The sequence below is a fragment of the Scyliorhinus canicula genome, chromosome 3 (genome assembly GCF_902713615.1).
Source record: "Scyliorhinus canicula chromosome 3, sScyCan1.1, whole genome shotgun sequence".
In the NCBI taxonomy this organism is placed as follows: Eukaryota; Metazoa; Chordata; class Chondrichthyes; order Carcharhiniformes; family Scyliorhinidae; genus Scyliorhinus; species Scyliorhinus canicula.
Genome location: NC_052148.1, coordinates 71,317,845 through 71,330,259, shown reverse-complemented (window position 1 = coordinate 71,330,259; position 12,415 = coordinate 71,317,845). Strand labels below are relative to the sequence as shown.

The window sequence follows — 12,415 nt, the reverse complement described above, 5'->3', positions numbered from 1 at the left end:
ATCTCCCTACAGATGCTGCTAGACCTGCTGAGATTTTCCAGCATTTTCTTTTTGGTTTCAGATTCCAGCATCCGCAGTAATTTGCCTTCTGTGATTCCATGAGCAATACCCTTCCCACAGCAACTGGTCTTAACTTTCTAGTGTAGCCACCGCAGTTGGCCATTCCCTAAATACAAAATGGAGGAACGCAAAGCATACAGGTTAAAATGGACAATGTTTGCAGCGCCAGCAGGCTGCACCAAGCAGGTGTGGATTCTGTCTGCTAAGAAAGCAGACAGCACCGAAACGAACATTCCGCATACTAATGAGGCAATCACCGGGACAATTAGCATGTTAATGGAACAATTCCAGAGACAATGGACACAAATGGGGAAGCAACTGCAACATTGTAAAGGATACCAGACACCCCGGCACCAGCAGCGTTCGAAAACAAAGAGCCTGAAAGCCCGCCCAATAGCTAAGGAACAGCCTCAGTATTGGGGGGATTCAAACATATCGATTGGGAAGAGACCCAATCGATTCCAAGCAGGTAAGGGAGTCCGCCCAAAGGGGCGCGAATCCCCTGGGACCTATAAAAGACAGGTCCCACACATGGTCCATTCTTCTTGTCCAGCCCTCCTCTCTCCTTGACCAGCCCTCCCTTGTGGGCCAGCACCTCGACCAGCTTTTGCCAAGAAGACCTTGAACGAGAGAGAGGAGAGGGTTCAGACAGCAGCCACCAGCAAGTAAGTGCCTCACAACGATCGCTACCAGAGATAGACACTCCTGACCCCTTTTTACTTATACCAACCTGAAGTCTGCAGACCAGAGCAGAGCAAGAGGCCTTGTTCCCTGACCCAGCAGTTCCTTCGAGATAAGTATTAGTTTATTTAGCGGTAGGAATAAGTTTAATCCTTTTAGCATGTGCATGGGTAGTTATTATAATTGTATTATAATAGACTCAGTTGTTTGAACTTACTAATTGGTGTATGGTTTTATTGCTTTGAACTTCACCTTGAACTTGTGGCGGTATCTTAACGATATCTGGCGACTCCAGAGCTAAGTAAAGAAACAGAGCCAAATCGAGTGTTAAGCACACTCACCCAGAACGACCAACACTAGGTTCAGAACAGTTTTTGAATGAATGAATGGACGGCACGGGGCATGTGGTTAGCCCTGCTGCCTCATTACCAGGGACCTGGGTTCAATTCCGCTTGAGTGATCATGTGGAGTTTGCAAATTCTCCCCATGTCTGCATGGGTTTCCTCTGGGTGCTCCAGTTTCCTTCTAGTCTAAAGATTTGCAGGTAAGGTGAATTAGCCATGTTAAATTGCCCCCGTGTTTAGGGCTGTGGTTAGGTTACAGGTTAGTCAAGGGTGGGCCGAGGTGGAGTGCTCTTTCAGGGGGTTGGTGCAGACTCAATGGCCGAATGGTCTCCTTCTACACTGTAGGGTTTCTTTTTTTTGTAAATAATTTTTATTGGAATTTTTTGAAAAATAAATATCAACAGAACAATAATAGCAATAACAATAATAAACACCCCCCGGCACCCGTAACAACGCATATAACAAACTCCCCCACCCCATCCCCCCAAGCCCAATAAACAACAAAATAAATTAACAATAAGCAAATTAACTTAAACACTACCCCCCTAAAACCCCCCCTCCCCCCTGGGTTGCTGCTGCTGCTGCTGACCTAGTTCCTTATCGTTGAGCCAGAAAGTCAAGGAAAGGCTGCCACCTCCTAAAGAACCCTTGTACCGACCCCCTCAGGGCGAACCTGACCCTCTCCAGCTTAATGAATCCCGCCATGTCATTGATCCAGGTCTCCACGCTCGGAGGTCTCACATCTTTCCACTGCAGCAAGATCCTCCGCCGGGATACTAGGGACGCAAAGGCCAAAACATCGGCCTCTTTCGCCTCCTGCACTCCCGGCTCCAACACAACCCCAAATATCGCGAGTCCCCAGCCTGGCTTGACCCTGGATCCTACCACCCTCGACACCGTCTTCGCCACCCCCTCCCAGAACTCCTCCAGTGCCGGGCATGCCCAGAACATATGGGCATGGTTCGCTAGACTCCCCGAACACCTGATGCACCTGTCTTCGCCCCCAAAGAACCTACTCATCCTAGACCTGGACATGTGGGCCCAGTGCAGCACCTTAAACTAGATGAGGCTAAGCCTCACACATGAAGAGGAGGAGTTCACCCTCTCCAGGGCGTACGCCCATGTCCCCTCCTCAATCTGCTCCCCCAGCTCCACCTCGCCTTCAACTCCTCTACCGACGCCTCCCCCACCTCCTGCATCACCTGGTAGATGTCAGACACTTTCCCACCTCCGACCCACACCCCCGAAAGCACCCTATCCCTTACACCCCGCGGGGGCAGCGAAGGGAACCCCTCCACCTGCCACCTAGCAAATGCCTTGACCTGAAGGTAACTGAACATATTCCCCGGGGGGAGCTCAAACTTCTCCTCCAATTCACCAAGGCTCGCAAACCTCCCGTCAATGAACAGGTCTCCCAACTTCCTAATGCCCGCCCTGTGCCACCCGCCATCCATGTTCCCTGGGACAAACCAGTGATTCCCCCGCAGCGGGGTCTCCACCGAGCCCCCCACTTCCCCTGTGTCGCCTCCACTGCCTCCCAAATTTTGAGGGTAGCCGCCACCACCGGGCTCGTGGTGTACCTCGTTGGAGGGAGCGGCAGCGGCGCCGTTACCAGTGCCTTCAGGCTCGTGCCTCCACAGGACGCCATCTCCATCCGTTTCCATGCTGCCTCCTCTCCATCCATTACCCACTTACATACCATCGAGACGTTAGCCGCCCAATAGTACCCAGAGAGGTTGGGCAGCGCCAGCCCCCCTCTATCCCTGTCCCGCTCCAAAAAGACCCTCCTTACCCTCGGAGGCCCGTGCGCCCAAACAAATCCCAGAATGCTGCTGTTCACCCTAAAAAAGACCCTCGGAATGAAAATGGGGAGGCACTGAAACAAAAACAAAAACCTCGGGAGCACTGTCATTTTAACGGACTGTACTCTACCCGCCAACGACAGCATGTCCCACCGTTTAAATTCCTCCTCCATCTGCTCCACCAACCTAGTAAAATTGAGCTTGTGCAGAGTCCCCCAGCTCCTAGCCACCTGAACCCCCTGGTCCCTAAAACTCCTCACTGCCCTCTTTAGCGGGAGCCTACCAATCTCCTCCTCCTGATCTCCCGGGTGTACAACAAACAGCTCACTCTTGCCCAGGTTCAATTTATAGCCCGAGAAACTCCCAAACTCAGCAAGAATCTCAATCACCTCCGGCATTCCCCCCACCGGGTCTGCTACATACAGCAGCAAGTCGTCCGCATACAGCAACACTCGGTGCTCCTCCCCACCTCGCACCACCTCCCCACCTCGCACCAAACCCCTCCACCTCCTCGACTCCCTGAGAGCCATGGCCAGAGGCTCAATTGGCAACGCAAAAAGCAAGGGAGACAGGGGGCACCCCTGCCTCGTCCCACGGTGGAGCCTGAAGTACTCGGACCTCCTCCCATTTGTCGCTACACTCGCCATCGGGGCCTCGTACAGCAACCTCACCCATTTAATAAACCCCACCCCAAACCCGAACCTCTCCAACACCTCCCGCAAGTACTCCCACTCAACCCTATCAAAGGCCTTCTCCGCATCTAATGCCACCACAATCTCCGCCTCTCCTTCTGCTGCCGGCATCATTATCACATTTAGCAGCCTTCGCATGTTAGTGTTCAGCTGCCTCCCCTTCACAAAACCCGTCTGATCTTCATATACCACCCCCGGCACCCAGTCCTCTATTCTAGTGGCCAAGATCTTCGCCAGCAACTTGCCGTCCACATTCAGCAGTGACATTGGCCTGTATGATCCGCACTGCAAGGGGTCCTTATCACGCTTCAGGATCAGGGAAATTAGCACCCGAGACATCGTCGGGGGCAAAACACCTCCCTCCCATGCCTCGTTGAAGGTCATAACCAACAGGGGGCCCAGCAGGTCCGCGTATTTCTTATAAAATTCAACCGGGAACCCATCCGGTCCCGGCGCCTTCCCCGACTGCATGTGGCCAATCCCACTGACCAGCTCCTCCAACTCGATCGGCGCCCCCAGTCCCTCCACCTGCACCCTTGGAAATCGCAGCCTGTCCAAAAAGCTCTCCATTCCCCCTCCCACCGCCGGCGACTCCGACCGGTACAGTTCCCTGTAAAAGTCCCTAAAGACCTCATTGACCTCTGCCCCCTGCCGCACCACATCCCACCCCTATCCTTCACTCCACCAATCTCCCTAGCCGCGTCCCGCTTGCGAAGCTGATGCGCCAGCATCCTGCTCGCCTTCTCTCCATACTCATAGACCGCTCCATGCGCCTTCCTCCACTGTGTCTCCACCTTTCTGGTGGTCAATAAATCAAACTTGGCCTGCAAGCTACGCTGCTCCCTCAGCAATCCCTCCTCCGGGGCCTCCGCGTACCTCCTATCTACACTCAACAGCTCCCCCGCCAGTCTCTCCCTCCTCTCCCTATGGACTCGGATGGAGATCAGCTCCCCCCTAATCACTGCCTTCAGAGCCTCCCACACCGTCCCCACCTGGACCTCCCCAGTATCATTGACCTCGAGGTACCTCTCGATACATCCCTGACCCCTCCTCATCAGCCAACAACCCCACGTCCAGACGCCAAAGCGGGCGCTGATCCCGCACCTCCCCCATCTCCAGATCCACCCAATGCGGAGCATGGTCCGAAATCGCAATAGCCGAATACTCGGCCTCCTCCACCCTCGGGACCAGTCCCCTACTCACTGTAGGGTTTCTACAAACCTCTCAATTTCAAGTCCTCTGACAGTTCCTGCATTGTGTTATTTAAATATTTTGCTATCACCACACTCATTCCTTTAGGATTATGATACGTACTCAAATTATCCAGAAAGCTTGTAGGCTTATAATTCTTCATAATTCCTTCCAACATATGCTTCATTGATCCCTAAATGTGTTGCAGAATCCGGAGCCAAAATCACTGGATATGAAGTTTGCTCAATTTTAATTTGGGAACAGTGTGATTTGTGTGTAAGATTTGAAGATAGTTTACTTAATTTTGTCCATCAAGGTAATTATGAATGAGGAAAGCCATATGACTAATTCTTATCCAAATGATCTTAAAGTCTTTTCTAATTGCGGCATCCTATTGACTTAAAAAAAAAATTAATTTAGAGTACCCAATTCATTTTTTCCAATTAAGGGGCATTTTAGCATGGCTAATCCACCTACCCTGCACATCTTTTGAGTTTTGGGGGCGATACCCACACAAACATGGGGAGAATGTGCAAACTCCACACGGACAGAGACCCAGCGCCGGGGTCGAACCTGGGACCCCAGCGCCGTGAGGCAGCAGAGCTAACCCACTGTGCCACCGCATCCAATTGACTTTTGAATTAATCTGGGGTTATCAGGAATCCCGGTGTATTTTTAAGTGATGAAAACCTTGTTTCAGTCCTAACTTTGCTTGTTACAAATTTGATCCCATGGCCTCTTGCAACATCAAATAAATTCACGTTGTCCTTTTTTCCTAATAACCACTTCATTTTGTCTGCATTAGATTTCGCCTGTCATTATTCTGTTCACTAACATTTTGTCATCGAATCACAGTTGACAGCAAGGAGGCCTTTCAGCCAGTCTCTTTGCTGGCTTTCTGCAAGAGCAACTAAACTAGTTCCATTTCCCTGCCTTTTCCCTTTCAGCCCTGCTCATTGTTTCTCGTCAGATAATTGTCCAATTTTCTTTTAAAAGCTACAAATTCATCACTCAGGGAGTCCATACCACTCGCTCCGAAAAGGTTGTTCAAGACACCTTCAGTCATTTTACCTTTCACCTTAAATCGATGTTCACTAATTCTTGACCCTCTCCCCCATCTACTTTGTCCATATCCCTTGTGATTTTGAACATCTCGATCAGATTTTCTCTTTTTGCTCAGATGAACAGCCCTAGCTTCCCCAACCTATCCATGCAAATGAAGCCTATCGCTGGAATCATTCTCATGAATCTTTTTGGCACCCTTTCTAAAGCCTTCACATCGGAATTTGTTATAATACTTTAATTGATGCTGATCCAGTGTTGTATAACGGTTCAGCATAACTCCCTTGACTCTATTGACAAAGATTTCATGTGCCTTATTAACTGCCTTCTCAACCTGCTCTTCAATTTGTATCCATATGATCCGGAATCCTCTTTAAAATTGCACCATTTATATTGCCAAATGATTGTAATTTGAGCTACATCCTCGTTCCTAATTTGATAGTTTATACTGCATCACTGCCATGGTTGAAGATGTGACTCAACCAGCGATCCCGTACCAGCCTCCCCGGACAGGCGCCGGAATGTGGCGACTAGGGGCTTTTCACAGTAACTTAATTGAAGCCTACTCGTGACAATAAGCGATTTTCATTTTCATTTTTTTTTTCATCAAAACTGACTTCTTGGGCTGCACCTGCTGTGCTAGAGTGCCAACATCAAATTTCCAATTCCTTGAATTTTTAAAATATTTTTGTTTCTCCTTTTAAGTTCAATATGACTTCACCAGGGCGGATTGAAAAATTCAAAGGCCCATGGGAAAGTAGTTCCCGAAATCTTGTTACCACAAAGCTAGGATTACATAGGATGTACAGCACAGAAACAGGCCATTCCACCCAACCAGTCCATGTCACTGTTTACGCTACATTTGAGCCTCCTTCCATCTTTTCACATCTAAATCTACTATCAGACCTAATCATCCCCTTCTCCCACATATGTTTGTCCAGCTTCCCATTAAATGCATCCACACTATTGTCTTGAGCTACTCTCTTTGAAAGCAAGTTCCACATTCTCACTGCTCTTAAGGAGTTTCTTCTGAATTCTCTATTAAATTTCTTGGTGGCTTTCTTATATTGGTGGTCTCTAGTTATGCACCTCCCCACAAGAGGAAACATTTGATTTGCATTCACTCAACAACTTATATTTGTACAGCACCTTTACCTCAAATCTTTTTATAATTTAAAGATACCTATTGAGTCACTCCACAACCAATTCCCCCCCCCCCCCCCCCCAAGAGAAAAGAGACTCAGCCTGTCAAACCTTTCCTGATATGTATGCCCACACATTGCTGATATCATCCTTGTAAATCTTTTCTGTATCTTCTCCAGTGCATCTACATCTTTTGATAGTCTGATGACCAGAACTGCATGTAGTACTCCAAGGACGACCTAACCATTAGCCATGGTTCAATAAAAGTTCAGCATAATTTGTCTACTTTTTAGTTCTATGCCTTTAGAAATAAGGAGAGGTCTTGGTTTGATTTTTAACAAATCATCTCACTAACCGGTGGTGCAACTTTAGAAATTGGTGTATTTGTACTCGGAGGTCCTTTACTTCCTACTCCGCCTGGACTTGCACCTTCCAAGTAATGAGTGATCTCCCTATTCTTCCTACCTGATATTATGTGTTAAACTTCATTTGCCAACCATTTGTTCATTCAGCATGTTTATTAATACCTGTTCCTATGTTTGCAAATGTCATTCAGCTTCCATCCCCACACCTCTGAGTCTGTTCCACTTTTCACTATGCTGGATCTATAATTTAACTCCGTCTTAGTTTTATAGCTCTTAACCCTTGTATTACTCTTAGCTTGCTAGGTCTTTGCAACTGCTTATTAATGTCACAACCCAATTCCTGAATGAGAAGCTGCACTATTATTAAATGGCTAACTGAAGGTACATTGAAAAGTAATGAAAATCCTGTGTATTTCATAACAAAACCAACATTTTTATTCACATTTTATTAGTAGATGCAAAGACAAAGTAATTTATAGCGCAGGAGACAACACAAAATATTTTTGATTCCTACAAGAAAGAAAAAAATGCAGAAGAGAACAAAAGAAAAATTCAAGGAATCGCAGCTGGAAATAGAGCTATCATGTTATTTAGTGCACTGTATTGGTTTCCAATTTTCTATTTAATATAACTTTCTGATCTATTACCATTGCTTTACATCATGTAAACGTGTTGTTAAGTGAAAAATCCAGCGACTGCAAAAAAATAAATAAGCTAGGATCCAGCAAACGTCAGCATTAATATTAGATGTGACCAGTTTTAAACCAAATTCAGGAACTTTTTGACCACCATTTATAAAAGAAAAAGAAAAGAAATGGGAAAACTTGATCGAGCTCAGCTATTGATGGAACTTCTACAACTACAATTAAGAAAAAACTCAAAATGCAAATTGCTGGAGAATACAGTGTACTCAAATATTGTAAAAACTGCCAAAGGAAAATCTAGATGCTAACATATTTAAGAATCAAAAAGCAGTAGGTTACACACGCCCCAATGTTCCCTCCCCAAAAAAGAATATTTCACCACATAGTTAAGAAAAAAATATCAAGAGGTGCACACTATGTGACAGGAGCAGCTTAACCTTGGCAGTCCATTTTACTATTGAGTGCTACAAGTCTCCATATATCCCCACTGAACCCCCCCCCCCCCCCCCCCCTCCCTCCTCCCAACCTCCCCCAACAAAATCAAATTACTGGGCTTACATAAGCCTTCCATGGCAGGAAGAGTGTAAGAATCGGGTGTGAACAATTGTTTTTTTGAAGAAAATGAGCAGATCCAGTTACATTATATAGTGGGATTATAGTCTAGTATGGAGGTTTCATAGACAGTCTGCGGAGTTAAGAGGTCCATTAAAAAGGAGCATTTCAAGACCCACACAACAGGATGCAGCAGGTGGCAAGTTCTGGGCTGGGCTGTTGCTAGGTTAGTGCTGCTCCCTTTCTGGCCTGTGTACGTCACGACTCCTCATTTCCAGAGTCCTCGTCATCATAGCAGTCAGCATCTTCTTCTTCCTCCTCCTCTTCGTCTATATCATCATCATATAAATCATCATAAAGCAAGTCCGAACTGTTGTCACTGGAAGGCACTTTGGTCTTGATGCAATATTCAGCCAGTGTGGTTGGAACCTTCACACCATCTTTTTCAGCTTCAGCCTTGGTTGAAAGCACTTGTTTCCTTATAAGAAAAACAGGAAGGTGGTAAAGATAAATAATTGACTTACACAACTGATCTGTGCACACAATTTCCATTTTGATCTGTAGAACAGAAAAGGACCTCACTGTGTGGAAATCAAAATTCATTATAGCTCTTATGTCCAATTCATTCCTTGATGGTGTTTTTAAAAAAATTTTTTTTTGTTAAATTTAGATTACCCAATTATTTTTTCCAATTAAGGGGCAATTTAGCGTGGCCAATCCACCTACTCTGCACATTTTTGGGTTGTGGGGGCGAAACCCACGCAGACACGGGGAGAATGTGCAAACTCCACACGGACAGTGACCCAGAGCCGGGATCGAACCTGGGACCTCAGCGCCGTGAGGCGGTTGTGCTAACCACTAGACCACCGTGCTGCCCCCTTGATGGTGTTTTAAGCTCCTTATTTACCTGATAGTGCACCAACACTCTGTGTTCAAACAACATGAAGAACTACTTCCTGATTTCACTCCTAAATAGTCTGGCTCTCATTTTAAGATTGAGCCCTCTTGTTCAGGACACCCTCACCAATGGAAGTTGTTTATCTGTAATTAACTTATTGAATCCTTTCACCATTTTGAATACCTCAACCAGACAACTCCTCAACTTCATAAATTGTAATACATACATTATTTAACAGTTTCTGATAAATTTGTACTGCTATTACTCCATGGCTGATGCATCTTTCCAGAACTGTACTGCCCAAAACGAAATGTAGTACTTCGTTCAGACAGGTTTGATCAAGATTCTGTGCAACCAAAGCAACAACTTCTCACTTCTATATTCCATCTTGCATTAGTTAAATGTTAACATTCCATTCGTTTTTTGATAACTTTTATAAGAATTACAATAATGCCAAACTAGATTTTATATGAGGCAAATAAAATTTCATAGTCATCTCAGCACTTAACTTTGTTGTAAAGGTGTTGGTTTAGGGCTAGAGGAAATAAATATTATTCAAAATATTCCAGTACAAGATGTTGGAAGAAAATTAAAAATGTATTAAATAGGATTTGATTAAAAATCAATGTATTTTCTTACCTGTGGGAACCTTTGGTTACTCTTATAGCAAACAGCACTATCCCATTAACAAGTGTAGAGCTATGACTTGGGATCAAACTGAACCAGAGCAGCTGAACAAAGATTGGGTATACTGTGACCCCAGAATAGGTTTGGGCTGTCTCAGCCCAGCTCCGGGTGCATCCAGGTGGAGCATAAAGCTCCTCTCAAATTACGATGAAATTGGCAGTCTTGCCAGAAAACAATGGCTACTTGAGGAGTGTTCAAAGTGGGGGTTCAAAGAAAATTACAGCTCAGGAACAGGCCCTTCGGCCCTCCCAGCCTGCCCCGATCCAGATCCTTTATCTAAACCTGTCACCTATTTTCCAAGGATCTACTTCCCTCTGTTCCCCACCCGTTCATATATCTGTCTAGATGCATCTTAAATTATGCTATCGTGCCAGCCTCTACCACCTCTGCTGGCAAAGCGTTCCAGGCACCCACCACCCTCTACGTAAAAAACTTTCCAAGCTCATCTCCCTTAAACTTTCCACCTCTCACCTTGAAATTGTGACCCCTTGTAATTGACACCCCCACTCTTGGAAAAAGCTTGTTCCTATCCATCTTGTCCATACCTCTCATAATTTTGTAGACCTCAATCAGGTCCCCTCTCAACCTCCGTCCTGCCAACAAAAACAATCCTAATCGACTCAACCTTTCTTCATAGCTAGCACCCTCCATACCAGGCAACATCCTCCTCTGCACCCTCTCTAAAGCATCCACATCCTTCTAGTAATAGTAATGTGGCGACCAGAACTGCACGCAGTATTCCAAATGTGGCCTAACCAAAGTCCTATACAACATACTCAAGCATGCTGTATGCCTTCTTGACCACTCTATCGACCTGCGTTGCCACCTTCAGGGTACAATGGACCTGAACTCCCAGATCTCTCTGTACATCAATTTTCCCCAGGACTCTTCCATTAACCATATCATCCGCTCTTGAATTAGATCTTCCAAAATGCATCACCTCGCATTTGCCTGGATTGAACTCCATCTGCCATTTCTCTGCCCAACTCTCCAATCTATCTATATTTCGCTGTATTCTCTGACAGTCGTCCTCGCTATCTGCAACTCCACCAATCTTAGTATCATCTGTAAACTTGCTAATCAGACCACTTATACCTTCGTCCAGATCATTTATGTATATCACAACAACTGTGGTCCGAGCACGGATCCCTGTGGAACACCACTAGTCACCTTTCTCCACTTTGAGACACTCCCTTCCACCACTACTCTCTGTCTCCTGTTACCCAGCCAGTTCTTTATCCACCTAGCTAGTACACCCTGAACCACATACAACGTCACTTTTTCCATCAACCTGCCATGGGAAACTTTATCAAACACCTTACTGAAGTCCATGCAAATGACATCTACAGCCCTTCCCTCATCGATTAACTTTATCACTTCCTCAAAGAATTCTATTAGATTTGTAAGACATGACCTTCCCTGCACAAAACCATGCTGCCTATCACTGATAAGTCTAGTTTCTTCCAAATGTGAATAGATCCTATTCCTCAGTATCTTCTCCAACAGTTTGCCTACCACTGACGTCAAGCTCAAAGGTCTATAATTCCCTGGATTATCCCTGCTACCCTTCTGAAACAAAGGGACAACATTAACAATTCTCCAGTCCTCCGGGACCTCACCCATGCTCAAGGTTGCTGCCAAGATATCTAATAAGGCCCCAGCTATTTTGTCCCTCGCTTTCCTCAGTAACTTGGGATAGATCCCATCTGAACCTGGGGACTTGTCCACATAATGCCTTTTAGAATACCCAAAACTTCCCCCTTCCTTATGCCGACTTGACCTACAGTATTTAAACATCCATCCCTAGCCTCAACATCCGTCATGTCCCTCTCCTTGGTGAATACCGAGTACTCATTAAGAATCTCACCCATTTCCTCTGACTCTACGCATAAATTCCAACTTTTATCTTGGAGTGGGCCAATCCTTTCTCTAGTTACCCTCTTGCTCCTTAAATACAAATAAAAGGCTTTGGGATTTTCCTTAACTTTTTTAGCCAAAGATATTTCATGACCCCTTTTAGCCCTCTTTATTGCGTGTTTGAGATTTGTCCTACTTTCCCGATATTCCACCAAAACTTCATCAGCTTTAAGTCGCCGAGATCTTATGTATGCTTCCTTTTTGATTTTAGCTAGTCTCACAATTCCACCCGTCATCCATGGTTCCCTAATCTTGCCATTTCTATCTCTCATTTTCACAGGGACATGTCTGTCCTGCACTCTAATCAACCTTTCCTTAAAAGACTCCCACATTTCAAATGTGGATTTACCCATAAACAGCTGCTCCCAATCCACATT

At 45.7% G+C, this 12,415-nt stretch overlaps 1 protein-coding gene across 2 annotated transcripts in view; it reads right to left on the bottom strand.

Annotated features, from left to right (window-relative positions):
• Positions 1-8,591: 8,591 nt before the first annotated feature.
• ube2r2 (ubiquitin-conjugating enzyme E2R 2) overlaps positions 8,592-12,415 on the bottom strand; it is a 157,758-nt gene continuing 153,934 nt past the window's right edge. For both annotated transcript variants that reach the window (XM_038790690.1, XM_038790689.1), the window contains one exon: positions 8,592-9,014. In XM_038790690.1, coding sequence (XP_038646618.1) covers positions 8,795-9,014 — 220 coding nt within the window. In that variant the 3' untranslated portion in view covers positions 8,592-8,794. The remainder of the gene's footprint in view (positions 9,015-12,415) is intronic.